Below are 20466 nucleotides of genomic sequence, written 5' to 3'. Positions count from 1 at the left end.
ATGCATGTATTTGTTTCCTGCAAAAAAAAAAGATTCATATAAAAAAAAAAGAAGATGCCTGCTGCAAAGTATGTTTTTCTTCTCTCTCTTACACTTATGCACACATACACACATGCACACAGACAAAGCAGCGCTAAGTCTACCACTGCCATCACACGGGACTCGACCTGTCTGTGTGACACACACAGTTTGTTTGGTAGTTTTAATTTGACAGCACTCTGAATAGAGCCTCTGAAACACACACACACACACACACACACACTCACACCCCCGCACACCTACACACACACACACCTTTAATTTGACAGCGCTCTAACAAGAGCCTGCTGCTTGTCAAATGTTCTCCAGTGGCAGCAGGGATCCGCAGAGCTGAGGGGGTTCTGTTCAAGGACATCTGTGAAGAAACGCGCACACACACTCCTGCGCTACCACACACTCACTTTGAATAAGCTGAGAGGGGCAGCCGGCTGCACCACACGATGGGAGAGATGCTGCACACACGCTGAGGGGTTTCCACACTGCCTTTCCTCTCACTCTCCATCTTCCTCTCTCTCTGTTTCCTTGTCTTTTTTTTCTCTCTTTATCTCACATTCCATCGCTTTTCTTTATTTATTTCTTTTTTTTTTTTTTTTTTTGCTTTTGGTCTTAAGTAGAGGGCTGAGGGACTGAGATAGACTCAGGAAGATTTTGATGATGGCTCCCTGTCTGGTCCAACAAGCCGATTGCCTCTCTCAAAGCCTTCACACACTGCACAGACACACACATCAGTTTTCTCTTCATTCTTCAATCCAAACACCATGAGACCTTTTAAAGTTACTCAAAGGCGGATCGGACTTTGGATCCAATCCTCTGGATTTCATTCTATTGAAGGCGTACGTGTGCACTAGTGATGCATTGACTTTTGTGAGTGTGTGTTGGAAAGCTCCCATGCTGTCACAGATGTGGCTTCCGCAGGACACTTTGCTCATTAGAGGGAGGAGAGTGCGACTTGAGTGACTTCTCGTTGGCTCCCTGCTCAACTTGATCACAAGGCTGGTCCCGTGGAGCGGGAGAGAAAAAGCAAGGCTCCAGCACTGTGTGTGCCACATGTAAAAAGCAGCGTGATACACCTGGGAATATGCAGCATTGAGAGGAAGAAGAGCCTGATAACAATAGAATTAGAACAAAACCTAACATGAAAAGTATAGGAGAGCCATAAGCCTCCTGTACAACAAATGCTTGAAATCACTGCATTTAAAGGGAAATTCCCCCTAAATAAAGGAACACATTACTTTCATTACCGGCCACAAAAAGAAAATCACAGTATGTCAGATGTAAAATCAAAATGTCAAATATTATATGAAATCAGTCCAAATCACCAGAGAGGCAGGCACAGAGATTATCCATTAGATCGTCTCTTTGTCCATTCATCTACCTGTGTGGATGTTGCTGTCAGATAAAGTGCACATTTCCTTCCAATGATCTAGAAAAGGGGTTCACAGGGGTAGCATCTGAAAATGTCACCATGTGCATTCGCACAAACATTCCTCCTCAATTTGCAGTGACATTAAACTGAAGGCAAATTGTTGCTCAGAATAAATGGATCTCTGAGACAAAGTTCAGTTTTTTTTTGGGGGGGGGGGCTTTGCATGATAACCAGCGATCCAAGGTGCAGAAGGGAGACATTAACCTGTTTTAAGTTGTGGATTGTATTTTCTGATAAGTTTGGCACTGATGTGACTCCATGCTGAGGATGCTCGCAGGCCTTGTGATGATGAAAAGCCATGAAGATTATTTGAATCCTGTAAATCACAGCTAAAAGTCACCGTGCAACGCCAAGGTCTATGAAACTATCAGCCCAGAATAGAGAACACAGACGATATGTTACCGCATTGCCAAGTGCTACCACTTAATACCATTAATCTTGGCGCGCACACCCCCCATCTTTCTCACTCCATCTCTGTGTTGGAGTGCTTGCCGTCCTCTAAAAGTATGGATCTTGACCGCAGCCATTTTCCACACAAGAGGGAAAGGCTAAAGAGAAAGCAGTGACCCCTCTTCGCCGCAATTTTCCCCTCATCAACTTGTGAGACTTCATTAACTTCCATGGGGTAATTTCTTCTTCCAGTGCGTTTCTGGTAAGTGAGGGGGGAGCGTTATGACGTTTTCATCTCCTCCAGTCAGTCTCAACTATTTTTGTCTTTCCATCTCGTTTCTACAACTTTCACTAAAACCCGCCTCTGCTAGCCTGAAATGGCGCAGGCTTTTACCTCCCAACCATCATCTGCAACAACAGGAGAATTGCAGGACATTCGCTTTGAGGAAGTTAACATCAGTCTTAATCTACAGATGTGTCTTTTTTTTGGGGGGGGGGGGGGGGGGGGGGGGGGGGCAGTACATGAAGTGAAATGGTTTCTGATGGCAGAATTTAACAGCTTTTATACCTCAATAGCCCCAAATAAAACAGCCACAGCTCAACATGGCTGTATTTGGACCCACACACAGTTGAGGCCTCGGTATCATTGAGAGAACTGTGAGTCAATGCTGCCCTCTTTAGGAATACGGGTGTTCCTGTAATATTACTGTGCAAGTATTTGGCAATAGGCTGACACACTTACCAGGATGCTTCCTACATCTTGCCTAATAGCAACTGGGACAGGATCCAGGCCTCTGCGACCCTGCATGGTAATAAGAGGTATAGACAATGTATGGTTGGATTTTGAATATATATTTTGTTTAACTTATTCTTGATTCTTGCTACTAAAATAAGAACTTTTCCTTAAAGATGATGGTTAAAGTCTTCATATGGAACATATGAACACTTAATTACTGTGTTGCATGCAATCAAACAGTATCGTAAGGTAAATTAACATACTGTTTCTTTTCGCTGTATGTTTTGTAGTATGTAGTATAGACCTGATGATGTAGGTGGGACTTTTAGTATAGATGCGTCATCGCTGCTATACTCAGCCCACAGTATGGAGTCGTGGGTTGTGTCAGTGGCGGAAAAGAGGCCGAGCACAGGACTTATTTGTGGTGAGGAAACAGTGTGAATGTGAGAGAGACTATTCTTGGGACTTTTGAGAGGAGGAGAGACAAGCCTGGTTATTTCCATGCTGAGAGATGAGGTGGAGGTGGATACTTGGGAGTTCGGCCAGACAAATGATTGGCCGGGAAATACAACACTGAAAACAGAGCTGACTTCACTCGAGCTTTCGGTGTTTGCAGGAGGATGTTGCAATGTTCTGTAAGTCTTTGGTGGAGGGTTTAGTTTGTTTTGGTGTTATCTATGGCAGCAACAGCATCAAAGAAACGTAGCAAACTAATGAAGAAAGGCCGGTTCAGGCCTGGACACTGCTCCAGAAGCTCTAAAACTACTTGTACAAACATGATATACACACTTTGCACAATGTACTGACTCAACAATGAGTTTTTTTGTGTCAATAAGCTTAAAACAATTTTTTTTGTGAGATACGAAACAAATTAATTTCAATTTGAATTTAAATGTTGGACAGTATAATATGTTTATTGTATTGTATCAATACTTCTATAAATATAAAGCACAATTCAATTACACATCTATTTAAAGGGAAAAATTAAGGGCTTTACAGAAAATAAAGCTTCCTTAAAGAACATTTATGCATATGTTAACGTGAATGAACAAATGTGTCCCAGAGTTAGTTGTCTATCCTTATGGTGAAGTTACTCCTCACTGACTTTATGACAGAAATTCTGCAACAAGACTCCATCTTATGAGTGCAGGTGTGGCTGACTGAATCAAAATAAAGAAATCGATGGCAGTAGCATGCAATTTTGCTCCATGTTTGTACTTGGAACCACATTAAAATAGTCGGACACTGCTGTTTGTTAAACTTGCTTTTGTTTTCATCCTGCATTTTTGCAGTCATGCTTCTTTAGTTTCTTTCTGAACTGTCGATACAGACTTATTTTTATTGTTTTTTTTTTACTGAAAAGTCAACAAAAATGTTAGTATACACCCAATGATATGACACATATTTTATTTATAGTAAAACACGCTTAATTAGAAAAAGTACTGTACTTTTGCCAAATTTTATTTGTTCGTTACAAAACGTGACAATTTTCGTCTTGCATTGGATAACATGATGTTTCCATGTCAATATTCCCTCATGACGATGGTTTATCTGAAGGCGACGTTAAGTACAATACCATTTGTTTAGCAGCCATGACTCAGTGCAAACACAACCACCACTGAGGACTTTGTGCATCACTGAAGGACCATGAGCTGGATCAGAGCAACCCCTCTCATGTGCACTCCAGTAAGCGATGTTCATCTGTCTGTGTCGATATGTAAACTTTCCTCTTTCTCCTTTACCTCCGAGCAGCCGTTTGTGAAACATGAAGTGCCTGGGCCAGGCCTGGTGCAGAGACAAATGCCAACGGCTCACTGATGCTCCAAATGTCAAATCTGACATGCTGCAGACATTCAATAACAATTCCTGCGGGGCTGTTTCAGAACTACACGCTCTTCAAACAGTCCCCGTGACAAAAGAGCAGGTGAAGTGGCCAGATTTTATCAAATGTCTTGCCTTCAGTTAGCCCTCTAGTGATGAAATATATGATAGTCAGGTCCTCTCACCAAGCAAGCGGTGATGGAATCAGCTGGAACTGAAAAAAATAAATAAATGACCTATAAAAAGTTTCCATAAACTTACCTGGAAAAAGGTTATTTAGAAAAAAAAAAAACAAGACTTGTGGTTTGACTTCACAAGCAATTGTATGCATCTACAATATGTTGCTGAGACAAATATTTTAAAGGTTTTTTGGTGACCAAAAAGAAGCACACTAATATTTCATTACTCGGTTCAATGGCTGACAACGTCCTGCAATTACAGTTGTGCTCATATTTATTCATACCTTTTTATTAAAGAAGGAAAAAAACAGCTGCCTTAAAATAAGCTGAGATTGACTAAAGTAATAATAAATAAACATTTTATTAAAAACATTACATTATTTTATAATTCTGGTTCAATAGAAATGTTTTGTTTTTTTTAAAAAGCAAACAAATAAGATCATTTATTCCATATTACATCACCCATTAAGTAATATTTTGTTGAACAATCCTTTAATGTTTCCGCTACAGTCAGGTGTTTTCTGTTCTTCTCAGTCAGACTTCTGCACCTGTTGACAGGTATTTTGTCCCACTGTTCAACAGAAAAATGCTCTAATTTGTCCAGAGCCAATTTGTTTTTTGTTTTTTTTCTTTCTTCAACTCAGTTTAATGAAAAAACAGTGTCTTACATTACTAAATTATATTTTTGCAAATTTTTAGTTATTGTTCCTTTTTTAAGTCTCCAGTTATTTAAGTGACTGTTGTAAATTCAGCCTTTTCTTTAATGAAATGATATGAATACATATGAGCAGAACTGTATAGCTGCTTTCCTTTATAAAAAAAATATTAGGTTCAGTTGAGCACATGAAACTGGTCAGTGTGTGAGATGACGCAGAAAAGATCACCTCATCTTAAACAAAAAATAATTAAGAGCAACAGGGTTATATAAAGTGCTGTTCACGTCCTGGACAAGAGACAGAGGTAATGGAGGAGTACAAATGAGAAGTATTACAGCCAGACAACAGACTAGACTGGAAATGCATCTACAAGAGGGTACGAGCAGACCGTCATCCTTAAGGAAGCTGAAATCATTCAATGTCTGCACCAACATGTTGCATCTTTCATAAGTCTGTTGTGCAAAGTGCAATCAGTTTTGCAACCACCTGCTGAGTCAGCAGAATCAGAGCCAGAGCAATCTGATCAAGAAGGCTGGTTCTTTACTGGGTACGACTCAAGCCAAAGCGGTTGTCCAGAGAGGAATGCTGCTGTACATAATGGACAATTCCTCACATCTGCTACAGAACGCAGGAAAGAGATAATGCGTATCAGTCAGAGGCTTCTTCAGGTACACAAGACACATAATTAAACAGGTCACCAGCCATCAAATGATTTCTAAATTTATCTTAAAACAAAAAACCTACCTACAATGTTATAATAAAAACATTGTGGGTAGGTTGTAGGTATAATTAATGTATTTTTAATTTAATGTTGATTAAAAAGAAACGGTGCAACTCTTCTATATCTGAAAGCTTTTCGGCAAAACCTGAACATCTCATGGAGAAACAAAGCCGGACCGCCTTTACTACGAGCATTCAGGTTTATTGAAGGCACATTAGTCAGAGAATACATTAGTTGTGCTTGACACATACATTCATCGTCAATCAACTTCGTCCTTGGACTTCGTCCTTTTTTTTTTTTTTTTATTAGAGCTTTATGCACTACAAGCTTCGGACAGAACAAAAACTTAAAAAGGATTTTTTTCTCGTAAGGCAGCAATTTTGAGACCTTTATTAGTGAAGAAAACATACGAATCTCTTTAATGTGACAGTTGCCTTCCTTATAAGCGCCCACGTATTATTATTTCAAGAACAAATCATAAATTACATTTTATAAATGGACAATACAGAATATACAGCTGCATCTGTTAGAATTACTACTAATCTACAATGCATCACATTTTACAGCACGATTTAAATCAGCCTATAGGATCTAAATCCTACTTCTCCAGTGTTGTCATGTATTTAATCTGTCTGAGTTAATGCGGTATATAACAGTTGCACATATTTCTGAGGAGGCAGAGTTCATGCCCTGCCCAGCAGTTGTTTTATATGCAAAGTTTTAATGACATACTGAGTGCAGTACAGCTACACTACACAAATGGAACCTTCCCTTTAAGTGCACAAAGACTTTCAGCTTCAGCTAAATCTTGCAGTAGTTCAGAGCAGAAATTTCATCAACCCCCAAGGCTAAATTGTCCAATTTTCTTCCCTTCTCTTCAAACGCTGGAGAAGACTGCTTAGCATAATGTTGGGGATTCCTTTTAGACTTCACTGACTTTGAACATGTCTCCGCTTTATTCCAGTCTGTACTAAGTCCTTCATGCAAGCAGCTAGGAAATTGCGGCACTTGAGAGTGTACTGCTCAGGAAAGTCCCGGAAATGACTGACGTGGGGGCTGGAGACGAAATCGAAACTGTCCACGGGGACGCCTTTCTTCCTCACAGTCTCCATGAAATGCTCAATGTCCCTGTGCCTGATCACCTGGTCATCTCTGGAGTACAAGTGGAAATGAGGCCAGGCAGGGGGCTTGTCCTGAACGGCGTCATAATGGTTCTTGTGAATGAACTTGGTCAAGGGGTACAGGACGATTCGCAAAAGGAAAACACTCACTGCAAACAGCGCCAGGAGGATGTACTTTAACAGAGGGCTAATCTTTGGCCCTAAAGTGGCTGTCAGCGCACGCAGGGCCCCACGGATGTTACCGCTACCAGGGGCACTGTCCACAACAGCTCCGATTACGCACAGTGAACTGAACTGTTTGTCGCTGTGCAGCAGTTCCACGATGTAACGGTATAGCATGAAGCCACCATTGCTGAATATGTGAAAGAAAATAGGACTGTTCTCCACTTCATAGTCAAAGAGGATCTCCAGCAGCTTCAGAGCTGTGCTGCTCAGCTCCTTGTAGCCAAACGACTCTGAGATGAAGACTGTCTTTAATGGAGCTGTGTAGCGGATGGTGACACATCCCTGAAAGTGTAGAAAATAAACACTTATTAAAAAAGACTGGATATTGACAGGTGTGACTGGCATCTGGGGTGCAAAAAAAAAAAAAAAAAAAAAAAAAAAAGAGGACAATGCACAAAGCAGGGCATCATATGAAATTGAATGCACAGTTTAGACCTGCTCGTTGTAGATGGAGCTGTATTTGGAGAGATGTTTGTCTTTGCAGCCAGCCCAGCCCAGCAGGATCACAACTGGCTCCTTTGTCCCCTGCCAGTGTCTCTCTGAAAACAAGCCAAACGAAACCACAACGCGGTTAGCACGGCACTTACGGCTAAGCTAAACCAGCTAAACTAACAATTACAACATTTTCTAGAAGAGAATTGCATGAAATTATCACAAAGGTTGCGCAAAGTGAAGCATCTTGCATAATGAAATGGTGCTCACCCGACGTTCCCGCATCTGGAAACACAATATTGTAGTCAATTTCATCAGCTGCCATTTTTAAGTGTTATAATACTGACTGCCGATCTCTCATCTGTCCGATAAAAACAATCATATATACATATATTTTAAAAAAAAAAAAAAAAACAAGCTACTGAGCGCTGGACTAAATGGAAGATAATTGTAAGAAAAGAGACACAACAAACAAGACCGTGAAACTAGACGATCCTTCCACCGACCGGAGCGTCTCTTCTTCTTTGTATCGTCAAGCAGAACGAAGTGAGCGCTTCTTTAGCGCCCCCTTGTGTTTGATTGTCGCCTTCGCTTCACATTGTGCCGTCGCTTTTTTCATGGCTGATCCTTATAAAAGCTCGGAAATGGTTTATTTATATCCAAACGTAACAGATGGATGCATTATAAGCGAGAGTGAACTGTGTTTAGGCAACTCTGGGAATTTTTTTTTATTAAAAAAAATTACTAAACGTCATTAAAAAAAGACAATTGCATCGAGGAAAATGAGTTCCTTTTTAGATACACTATAAAAACCTTGTTTCTCAGTTTTTTGTCTGAGAGAATGCCAACATTGTGCTGAGACTGTCTGTTTATTTATTTATTTATTTTCACAGTAAATGATTTGTACAAGCATAAATTCCCATGGTTACATCTAATGTTAATTACACTGGTCTAATGAAGCCAGTTACATTAGCTTTGTCATATTCCAGTATTTTGCCAGGTCTCTTTTTTATGATTTTGTGTTTTGTCTTTATGCAGTTTATGGGACACATATTACAGCTAAGTACCCCAGTGAATGGCTTTGATTTAGCCAAAAAAGGCTTTTGTTTGGGCTAAATCAAAGCCACAGAGTGATTTCACTGTATTTGCAACTTGTACATCAGCATTGTGTCATTTCCTTTTTTTAAATTATACTGCCAATACCAGGCTCTGGTTGATTCATGTGATAATTTCAGACAAACTGACATGATGAATTTGGATTCTAGACTTCAGGAGCTTTATTTTCCACCAGAAATAGAAAATAATACAATATCTGGAATTTTCTAAAGATATCACCTCAAGTCACTTCTTGCTCATTTTTACAGCTCAAATAGGCATGAGTAGGTCAATAATTCTTATTATACTGTTAAAGAAAATTAAAAACAGCCAGTACGATGTGAAATAAATCTGAAAAACAAATATGACCAAATATTCCTAAACTGTCAACAAAATGAAGCCTGACAGTGAGTCAGGGCTGTTTAATTTACAATGGAGGGTCTATGAAATGTTGGCCATTTCAAGACACTTTAAATCTCAAATAAGAATAGCTGCCAAACAATTCTCTTAAAAAAAATATAAACTTATGTTAGCAGCCAGCTCTTACTTTCACCCAGTACTCTTTCTTAACACAGAGTAAGCATTAAAATGCACTGTATGAGCACTGACCTTCTGGCTGAAATCCTAACTCTAGAATGATGTTGTGACCTTAATAATTATAATCTTGGTTCACTAGTTAGCATCAAATGACCACAAGCTAAAACTTAGACTGGTGTGAAGATCATTTGTTTTGCAGGTATTTGGATATAAACTGATGAATTAGCCCAATCATGCAGACAGATCACACATTTAAAGACTGTCCAACCTAAAAAATATCTAAAAAAACAAACAAAAAGAAGTCCAAATAGTATTTAATAAAAGAAAAACCTAGCATTTTGCTAAAATAGTCGATTGTGGTGTATGAGAGCGCACACTACTTCTTTCCACCCCACAACATCTCCATCTTCTGCACGTGCGCCTTGGAGGATTTCGAGAAGGTGCTTTTAACCACGTTAAGAGGAGCTGCCTTGCCGCTTAGATAGATTTTATTAATACAGGTAGGAAGCCACGCATGCTCCTTCTCTTCCATCTTTTCTCCAACTTCCTCTGTCTTGGTGAAGGCGCACGAGTAGGCGAAGATGTATCCTGTCATATAAGCATCAAACCCTGCTCGATGTATTCCTGTATCGGCCTTCTTCTTCTGAGCTTCAGCCACAGCAGCGGAATCACTAAACCTTGCACTGTGAACTACTTCTGTTCTGCTTTCGTCAGCAGAGCCTGTTGTATCAGATTTTTTGGGAACTGCTTTGTCTTCACAGGCTCCGTTTCCCTCGCCGTCAGTTTTCATGCTTTGCTCTTCATCCTGTTTGGCATGCCCGTCGCTTTCTAACTGCAGCACATTGTCTGAGCATGACTCAGCAGTTGCATCTTGTTGGTCAGCTGGTCTCTCTTCTGGATCCAAGTCCATTTTTGGTATTTTGTTTTCAGGGGCACCGTCAAAGATAGACGAGCTCTCTGCTGCCTCTCCTCCTCCTCCTCCTCCTCCTCCTCCTCCTCCTCCTCTCTTTTTTTCTCTCTGTCTTTTCCTCTTTCTCCTCTTGTCTTCCTTGCTTTTCTCATCCTGGAGGATGATGAGGTCTGTGTCATGGGACAATGGACACTTGGTGCCATTTGGACACCAGCCGAAAGCCTGTTAGAAAAATGGAAATAAATATATAAATAAACATGGAAATAGAAAAATGTTTCAGGTCAGAATCAGAATAATTTTTTGTGACTGAACTAGCATCCTGGCCCAATGAAAATTATTCCAGTACAGGACCAGACAGTCTGGTTCCAACAGGACCAGGCAGACAGAGGTAGCTGCCACATAAACAGCGCGCCTTTTACATAATCATGAACTAAAAAAGGGTCAAATGAGAGAAAGACTGTGCTTTGTGCTGTCTTGTCCAATCAACAGAGAATTGTGGGAAGGAGTGAATGATGATCCTCTGTAAAACTGTGCCAACAGTAAAGCATGGCAGTGGTAGCATCATAATCTGGGGCGGTCTTCTGTTGTGGCGCAAATGAATCTGGTAGATTCCACAAAAGATGGAAGAATAAAATAAAACAATCCCAGAAATCCCAAAACATATCTTCAAATTTAGACGTAACTCGGGGATCAAATAGGACGACAAGCCCTGTGCATTTCTGACTGATCGTGTAAATTTTAAAACATGCAATCATTTCATTAATAAAAAAAAAAAAAACTAAATCAAATTTATATAGTACTTATTGACCAGAATATTTTTAAATATTTGCAATAAAATACTCATTATTTAATGATTAATTATACAATTTGTGATAATGTGGGAGAGAGAACTGCACAGGACTTTCAATCCCGTTCCGACCCACTCCTGAAGCGTTCCTGCATAATCCCTCCATGTCCCTCCAGGACACAGCTTCAATTGAAACCCACGCACAGGCCACCCTGATCATGTGACTTTCGCTACTACAGCGAGCTGCTGCGCACGTAGGAATCAAAATTAATGCGCTGTTCGGAATGATTTATAAAGCATTTTGCAACTGCATTTGTTAGTTATTGGATTGCTTATACTGATGTTTTATAAAAGTGAATAAAAAACCTACTCAGTTATGATGAGCCTACATAAGTAGAGACTAGAGACTATCCAAAACGGTTTTTTATCAGAAGAAATATTCGATAATGAATTTATGATTAAGTTTAATTATATTTTTACTGAATGTATTCGCTGCATTTTTTGCTAAATAAAATTACCTAAATAGTCAGTTGTGTTGAAGACAAGCATCCTTTCCCCCTTTGTGGGTAAAATAAAAACTGCTGATAACTGCTGCTAGGTTGATCAAAATGAAAAATTCATTTTACAGAACATATTTGCGAACCAATTATAACTTCGCACAGGGGCATTCAATTCGACCTTATGAGGGCCACAATCCAGCAGATTTTTCATGTATTCCTGCTTCAACACACCTGAATCAAATTAAATGGATCTAACAGCCTATCAGGTTCTGCACAATGACTTGTTGAGTCAGCTGTGTTGGAGCAGGGATACATGGAAAACACGCAGGATTGCAGCCCTTGTTGAACCAAACCGAATCCCTTTGACTTAATGTTACCAAAAAACAGTCCAGTGAGCATGACATATTTGCCCAGTTTGCAAACTCCTTAAAGCATCAACCAAGCAACATTCTTTTGTTCAGACTGCCGTGTAAATAAAGAACATTGTTGATCATCTCGGTGCCAAATTACTGCAGCTTTCCTTCAGGATGCTGCCACAGACACTAAATGCTCTTTCAGACGCTGCACTGACTGAAGACACACCAAGTATAAAGTGAGCAAATTTGGAGAAGGCACTTTGTAAGATCCATCTCTTATTCTAGTTTCAACAGACTTAATCTTGCCCTCCTCCTTATCACTCATCATCTGGTTCTCTCACTCTCACACGCTGTTGTCTGAGTCATTCAGGACATGAGTAGGATGCAGAACCCCACATGTTTTGGTCTGACTGCTTGAAATTCTGTGTGTTGTTTGCCTAATTCTGCAAGTTTTGTGACAGGTCCTCCCCCGTTGCAGGTCTCCAATGTGGAGGCTCAGAACCTAATGCAAGAACTCTTCAGCAAGAGGCAGAGCTGAAGAATTCAACTGAATAATCAGTGCCTCACTTTTACAGAAAATTCCTGTTTTTATTTAACACAATTCAGCAAAGGCCTAATATTTCCATAATATTTGTGCCTAAAATGAGTGAAAATACAGCTATTGTACATAGAAAAGTCCTATTGCTGGCCATTCTGTATTGATGATACAGGGTGATATGTGATAAATCAAGAGACTTGACTACTCTTCTGTTTAGTTATTTCATTTAGATATCTTTGAGAGTTAAACTCCTTTTAGGAGATAAGAAAAAAAAACTCCAAAAACTTACTGAAAAGCGCTGGCAAATGTCGGTCTGTCCATCAAAGGTAGTTACAGCTGGACATTCTCTGTAGTCCACGTAGGTAGACATGTGACCAGCATATTGACAGAATTCTACGTGAACATGAGGTCCTGTTGCACCAGAGGTCAAATGACGACTGTTATCCAGCTGACTGAAGGGGTGAGAGAGAGAGAGAGAAAATATTTCACAACACATAGCTTCCATTTACATCAACTTTTCAAAAGGTAAATATTTTTTAAAAATTCCCCCTCGTGATACCTCCCCAGATACAATTTGTCTCTCAATAGCAAATTTCAGATTAGTGAGTGTCTCAAGTTAAGCCAGTACTTGCCATTTCTTATAGGCGTACTCCAGATAAGATGCAGCCAGCCGTAGCTCAAATTCAGTCACGTATTTGGTGTCATAAATACCAGCAGGAAATATCTCAGACAGGTCAGCTGTGAAGGTGGCCAGACGCTCTGGGAGTTGAGCATAAAAACTCTGGCACGAAAAGATAAAATATTTTAGTTTCAAAGAGAAAAAAAAAACATGAAACCAGGATGCTGTGTGAACGTTCAACCATAAAAAGAATGGAGGCTTCTTAAAATGGCATCATTTTGTAAGTTGGAAATTTCCCCTCAGTAGACAAGTAGTAACTACTTGATGAAATTAGTACAAGATAGAGACTCTGAGGTTGTTTTAATAATGTAGAAAAAAAATTGGGAAAGGAGGAAAGGAGTTTAACCATAAACTTAAAGAAGTACAACTCTTTTTACCTGATAAAGGAAGGCCATGTCAATGAGGCCGTTGTGTAACACCAGCGGTTTCCTGGCACGTAGCAGTTCGGTAAACAACGCTCGAATGTGTACTCCACGATCATCTGATCCTCCCTTGCAGAGAAGAACAAAACAACATCAAGAATTTAAACATCTTTAAAGCAATCTACTGAAAAACGAGCTGGAGTAAAGTTGTAGTAAAGCTCAGATCAAAAGGACAGAGACAGGAAGAAATGGGTACAGGGCAAGTCTAAGAACACACTGAACAACATATCAGCATCCAGGCATCGTCACCTTGTTGTTGCCTTTGCAGTAAGGGATTCCATGGCTGTATTGCCTGTTAAAGTCAAATCCATGCTGCACCAGGAACTGGACTGACTGGGGCTCTATGATGTACTCTTCTGAACACAGCAGGGTGAGATTATACACCTGGACCAGATATGTGTCCGTAGCCTAGGGAGGAAATCAAAACAGGTGGATACAAAGGATGTACTTCACTCATAAAATACAGTGCACAATTTCTTGTTGGATATACACATGGGACCAAACATTATATAAAACCATTGCTGTTATCATGTTGTACCTTGTCGTCCAGTTTCTTGTAACAGGCAATCCCCAGAGAAAGGATGGAGCGAGAGCGAGCTGCATGGCATATAGCTTTATATCTGTCCTCTATGGATCTGAAACACAACAATGTGTGTTGTGAGAAAAAATAAAAAACTAACCCAAAAGCCCATCAAACCAAATAACACGTAATATCTGGATAAACTGGCACTCCTGCCTATATTTGTAATTCTTCTTGCATTGCACTTCTTTTGTTGTATCTAATATTTGATTTTATTTTTTTTTTCTATTTATATGGACCTGGATTTTGTGTCCTTAATAAAGCTTGAATTAAACTGAATTGAATTGAATAGCTTTTTGTAGCTGCTGATGCTTCAGAAGGCAAACGACAGCAAATGTTTGTACTCACTCGGCCAACAAAGACTTCCTGTTTCCTAAACCACTCAGCTCCTGCAACAACACAAGATCATAACTTGACTGCGCCAGCTGGGACAAAACCAAAAATGTGCAAAAACCCAATATAGCGCACAATTAATGCGCGCGCAGGCTAATGACTTCGAACTTACCGTGTCCAGTGCAATGAAGGACGACGTTTTAACCGCAACGACTAAAGCAGGCCAAAGCTCCTTAAAGTTGTCGGTGTGAACATCAATAACAGGAACTATCAGTGAACTTGCCATTTTCGCCTCAATCAAGCGCGTGCAATGTTTTTTGTAACGTTACCCGCGGCTACAACTGAAGCTGTGCTAAAGCTAATCGCGTTCCGAAAGGATTTTGTCTTTTATCGTTTAACGCAATGGCCTTGTAGGAAGACTAACTATTATGTCGTCTTTTAAAAGTCAATCAAAAGGTATTAAGTAAATCAATGTAGCCCAGAGATAACGTTCAAACCATAAACATTTCAACGTGCTTGTTGGGACCTGTGACAGAATGGTTATTAGTGGTGATAATATTGCATGAGTGCAAACGTTGTTTGTTTTCAATTCATACATTCTGTTAAATAATTACAAAAATATTGCATGCACTTGCAATTAAACCCGTTTGGTTTTTGTTTAAACTCTATTTATTTGTTCAACCTCTTTATTTTTTTAAAATATATTTTCAATCAGGCACTTACGATAGACCCACAACAGTACTGCGTCACTATACTTAGCCACCGTGGAGACGTGCGCCATTTTGGCTCAAACAAAGTCAGGAATATTTTATCCATTGTAAAGTATTTCAAAATCGTTTGCACGGAAGTCTTTGCAAAACAATTCCTAGACTGCGTTGTAGTTTCCACGAGGGAATGTTACACGCTAATGTGCATTTGTCCTGCTAAAAAGTAATGATTACAAATCCCAGCTGAGCTAATTCAGCGTTTGCTAAATTCAGTTTTGCTAATTGTGTTTTTAACTTTGTGCAATGGGAGGCTGCTCGGCTCCAAACTGCTCCAACTCTACCAGCATAGGCAAACAGCTTTTCAGGTTCCCCAAAGACCCCGTGCGAAAGAAGAAATGGGTGGTGAACTGTCGACGTGACTTTGAACCAACTCCTCACTCCAGACTGTGCCAAGTGAGTTTACACATTAACAACACTGTGTGTTTTAGATACACATCTACTTTACATTGGCTCACATGGCAGTAAAGTCCCAAGTTTCCTAACTCAGGATCGTGCATCAGAAAATAAATACCAAAGCTATATTTTTGTTGCATAGACTGCTTATGTAGCTTCATTTTATGTGGGCGCATCATCAGCTGGATAAAATGTATCTCTCCCCAAGGACCATTTTGAACAGAGCCAGTTTGAGGAAATAGCCAGGTCTCCTGCTGGAGGAAAGAAGCTGAAGCCAAATGCAATTCCCACTTTGTTCAGTGTGGGAGACCCTCCTTACCCTGCTGTCACCACTCCATACATCCTGCTACCACTGAAACATGAACCAGGTATTTCAATCTAATGAACTTAAATACTTTTTACAAAGGTATCATCATTCAGCCTTCATGACAACTTCTTACGTTTCACAATTCAAGAATGACTGAATTATTTTTGGTTGAATTGCAAATACATTACTGTTTAGTAGGGGTGTGACAATGCGCTTTTGTCCCGATTCGATTCCGATTTTTTGGGTGCAGATTCGATTTAAATTGCGATTCTCACAATTCTCCAATATTGCTGATTTTTGTAGATTAAAAACAAAAAAAATGTACAAAACTTTTATTTTTGCTTGTCATTTTTCTTCATTTTAATGAGGAAAAAACAATGCTATCATGCCCATTAAGACAAGTAAAAAGATCAATTAAAAAAAACAATAAAAATGACAAAAATTATTCATTTTATTTATTTTGAAATAAAATAGTTTTTTTAACAAAAAAATCTATTTAAAATTGTGAAGAAAATTTCCCAATTTCTGATTTTTCGATTCGATTTCCGCCACCCCTACTGTTTAGGCATTTTGTCAATGTAGTGGAATTGCAGCTGCTTCATGTGATATTATTTTTGCCAGGTTAAATACATTTTAAAGCATTAGATTCCCATGTTGGAATGACAACGAGAGATTATATCTTTAGTGGAAAAGGACCTAAACTTTGGGGATCATGGATATGCCAGACGCACCCCTCTGCCTGGCCTGGAGGATGAGGATGCAGACAGGACAGCTGAAGACCAACAGCCCTGCACACACTGTCATCTCCTTAAGAAACAACTTGAGCAGGAGATGCAACACACTGCGAGACTACAGCGAGAGGTAGGACAGCTGCTGTCTGTTGTGTCAAGTCACAGCCCAGTTTGTTGTACTGGTTTAATTTTTTTCTTTTACAAGGGAAGGTTTAGATTGGGTTAACTTATACCCCATGTATTATAGTATTTACTCATTAGGAGTTGTCACTTTGATATGCAATGGTTGAAAACTGAAATCAGTTCATTATAAATAACCCTTAAAAGCTGTCTCATGTTTGTCATTGGCAGGCAGAAGAGATGAAAAAACGTCTTTATCGGCTGAATCGGATTGAAAAGGGTCTTCAGAATTTCCTGTACGAGGACCAGATCAGAGCTCTGTCCCTCACCAAACGCTCACGTCGTGCTGTGTGGTCTCCAGAGACAATCCTGAAGGCCCGAAAGATCCGCTGTGCTGTTGGTACCAAAGGCTATGAGTACCTGAGAGAGATTGGTTACCCATTGCCCTCCTACAGGACTCTGTGTAATCGCTTGGAGACTAAGATCATGGTGACAACAGACATGAGCTGTGAAGAGCTGGCAGAGCTCGGCTTGGGGCTCATGGCCACATGTGACAGTCCCACAGAAGGTATTGAGGACAATGATGAGGAAGAACTGATTGGTGTTTTGTCCTGATCCCTGCACTGTGCGTGAATTGCTGATGCCAGCAAAGCAAGGATAGTCAGGAAGCACAGAATTTGCTGTGATAAGCATCTACAAAATATCTGCTTGTCTTGACAGAAATGATCTGAAATGCCACCTGGCTGTGGTTTAATCTACACTATTAGATGCCTTCTCTCAGCAGATGTGTGATAACTGGCCAAAAAAGTCACCTTTTTGTCCCCCCCCCAGTGAATTAATTTTTCCACCCTGACAGGAGGAGAAATGTTCCAAGAGGACGATGTATGGATTTATAAGGCTCAGTTAGTTTTGATAACATTTTCACACATGGTATGGCCACCACAGAGTCCACATCTATCATGAAATATTAAGGATGTGATTGAGAAGACGTCGTGCTGCAGTCTGACACCCCTGTCAGTACAAGATTGATGAAAACTGAGAGCATTACTTGATGGTTATGAATATTGCGATATTGCATAGGATTATTGAAACAATGTCACAGTGAGGTAATCCAGCAACATATTAGATAGTCCTGGTCAGAGAGTGTAAAATACTTATGATTGCAGTTAACTTTATGATGTGGTGAAGAAACCGACCCTGTTGTCTGAGCTTCAACACGTGAGGGGCATGTTCACTATGCAGCTCGTTCCAGTACAGATTGTAATACACAAATATACACAAATAATTTGCACAAAGTCTTGTGAATTTTCTGGTTAAGATGGCCTATCCCAACAGCTGAGACTATTTACATTTGCAATAAAAGGTAGTATTTAGGATATTTGAGTCTGAACACTGAACATGCCAACCACCTTGGGATAGGCATATTTTGTTTGTGTGAGATTGGTTGTTATGCCGACATTTTGCACTGTACACTAATCACCATCATTTGAGCACAGTTTGTGTTTGGGTCAAAAATCAGGTTGGTTGAAAACATCTTATAAAGAACCAAACATATATATATATATTTTTTTTTAAATAAAAGATCAAAAATCTTTTACGGGTAAGGAACAAATGAAATTCTCTGCATGCCGTTGAGTAACTAATTTAATTTGATAGATTTCAGATTTCAGGATATGACCATTTGATCTTTTCATGTGTTAAATCTGTATTGTACTTTTAGTTATCATAAGGTGCATTCAAAACAAAACTTCAGAGCAGTCACAATGTCATTTTCAATATGTAAAAGTTGTGACAAAATAAAGTGGACAAATAACCTGGATATATATATGTGTGTGTGTGTTTGTGAATGAGAGGTGTGTAAATGCATGTAGTAGATGAAAGTCGTGTGTGTGTGTGTGTGTGTGTTAGCAGTTAAAACTAAAATGTTGATGGTGCTTTCCTCCAGTAATGACAAAAATCTTTGCACATCTATTCAAACATTTGTAGGAATAAAATGACATCAGGTGGCATGTTGGCTTCAGTCCACGATGGACTTTGAGCAAATCACTCATGCCAGGTTAAATATTTATTCTGAGTTTGCAGCCCAGGCTGAACTGTTGTGCAAAAGTAAAATCAGAAGGTACTTTGTGAGGAAATAATTATTGACAGTGACTTTTTATTTATAGATTCACTGAGACTTGAACAAATGAGATCCAATCAGCAAGTAGGCACTTTTGGATATGTACAACTAGCACACACATGAACCTGAAGCAAACAAGAACTGCAGAGTATGTTTATAAGAAAGAAAAGCAAGTACAGAATAGTCAAACTCCCAACAATTTGTGAAGAAAAGCCAGTCTGCAAATACTGTAACCACGTTTCAGGTATAGCAGTCTACATCCAGTTCCTTTTGAACTCCGTCTTTTGACCTTCTTGGGCTGATTGACTGTAAATTTTCTTTTTTCCCTTTTTTTTGGCTGAATGCTTTGGTTCCATTTTGTGTTGTTCACCTCCAGACAGTTGCTGCACATTGTAGAACGTGTCAGCTGTTTAATCAATAACACAGTTTCCCATTCAGTACTTCTTCATTTGTCATTTTACAAGTTGTACCTTTAATGTTGCAGTCCAGTTTATTCCAAATTATTGTTGTTAATTTATTTTCAAATTAAAAGAAATCAACAAAATGAGCTGCATCAGTCATCTCATAATTGTTCATGTGAGACAGTTCATAAAATAAATACCTTCATAAGAAAACCAGTGGATTTCACTGATTTTGCTAAAGGGAAAAACTCCAGTAGAACCAGGCAAGAAAAAAATTACAGGAAGGGACAAGAAAGATGTCAACAAGCATAATATCTCTAAGCCAGGGATACCTAGAAGAGCACACGGATCCCCAGCATCACTAGGCTAATGTGCACACAACGTGATCTGAACTTGTTTGCCGTTGTGGCTTAGCATGCTTACATTTGACAATTAACAAAGCACAACTAAGACATAAAATAGTGTTTGTAGTTTTGAATATAAAAAGAAACCAAACACTGGACTGAGTAAAACCTGGACTTGATGCTGCAAGATGAAAAATTAGCAGCGCGCTGACATGAGCATTTACCTTGAAGGGAAGCAGCTACACTGAGTCTTTATACAAATTGTCTTTTTATGCACCGAATCAGTTACAATCACATCCAATGTTGTTCAAATGAATAAATGCTTTGTGGGAATGCTGTTTCTGCATAGAATAGTGGGCTTTTCTTTTTCCATTAAGGATGGGCCAGTTTCTGTAGAGCTAAAGTAAAGAAAAGGAAATTGCTGCAGCTCCCTTTTTAATGCTCCTAAACATGTCAAACCAGCTCTCATCAGAACGACGGCAGACATTTCTAAACCATCAGACTCAGGAACAAGAAAGCAGATCTAAACAAATCCAGATCACTTAACACTTAAAAAAATACTCTGTCACCAGGTAAGTCACCTCTGAGACCATTTGCAGAAATCCCCAATTGTACATGTGATTTCCCAACTTGCAAACTGGATGCTTTTAATATTAAGGGTCTCCGTCTCTCTCTCTCTCTCCCTCTCTCTCTCTCCCTCTCCCATTTTGTTTAATTTGGGGGAAGTGCTCAGTCAACCTCAAAGGCTTGAAAAACAACAGGGGTTGACTGTGTCTCTGTGGGACAGAGAGAGGACAGAGG

At 39.5% G+C, this 20466-nt stretch overlaps 3 protein-coding genes across 3 annotated transcripts; 1 reads left to right on the top strand and 2 right to left on the bottom strand.

The window, feature by feature from the left end:
* Window positions 1-6312: 6312 nt before the first annotated feature.
* tmem53 (transmembrane protein 53) lies at window positions 6313-8228 on the bottom strand. Its single transcript, XM_079244387.1, has 3 exons — window positions 8017-8228; window positions 7750-7853; window positions 6313-7596 (listed from the first exon to the last, which is right to left on the bottom strand). Exons 1-3 carry the CDS (start codon window positions 8069-8071, stop codon window positions 6898-6900), a joined length of 858 nt encoding a protein of 285 aa, XP_079100513.1. The 5' UTR covers window positions 8072-8228; the 3' UTR covers window positions 6313-6897.
* Window positions 8229-9086: 858 nt separating this feature from the next.
* Window positions 9087-15004, bottom strand: toe1 (target of EGR1, exonuclease). Its single transcript, XM_079243625.1, has 8 exons — window positions 14656-15004; window positions 14499-14539; window positions 14109-14205; window positions 13820-13978; window positions 13526-13639; window positions 13098-13250; window positions 12759-12917; window positions 9087-10510 (listed from the first exon to the last, which is right to left on the bottom strand). The coding sequence occupies exons 1-8, from the start codon at window positions 14767-14769 to the stop codon at window positions 9755-9757; spliced, it is 1593 nt and encodes a 530-aa protein (XP_079099751.1). The 5' UTR covers window positions 14770-15004; the 3' UTR covers window positions 9087-9754.
* Window positions 15005-15131: 127 nt separating this feature from the next.
* On the top strand, window positions 15132-18583 carry LOC306757940 (uncharacterized protein). Its single transcript, XM_079243132.1, has 4 exons — window positions 15132-15643; window positions 15852-16011; window positions 16636-16811; window positions 17033-18583. The coding sequence occupies exons 1-4, from the start codon at window positions 15494-15496 to the stop codon at window positions 17414-17416; spliced, it is 870 nt and encodes a 289-aa protein (XP_079099258.1). The 5' UTR covers window positions 15132-15493; the 3' UTR covers window positions 17417-18583.
* The last annotated feature ends 1883 nt before the right edge of the window (window positions 18584-20466 follow it).

Source organism: Telmatherina bonti, assembly GCF_933228915.1.
Source record: "Telmatherina bonti genome assembly, chromosome: 7".
NCBI lineage: Eukaryota > Metazoa > Chordata > Actinopteri > Atheriniformes > Telmatherinidae > Telmatherina > Telmatherina bonti.
The sequence above is the reverse complement of the archived record's forward strand: the minus strand, read 5'-3'. Positions and strand labels throughout refer to the sequence as shown.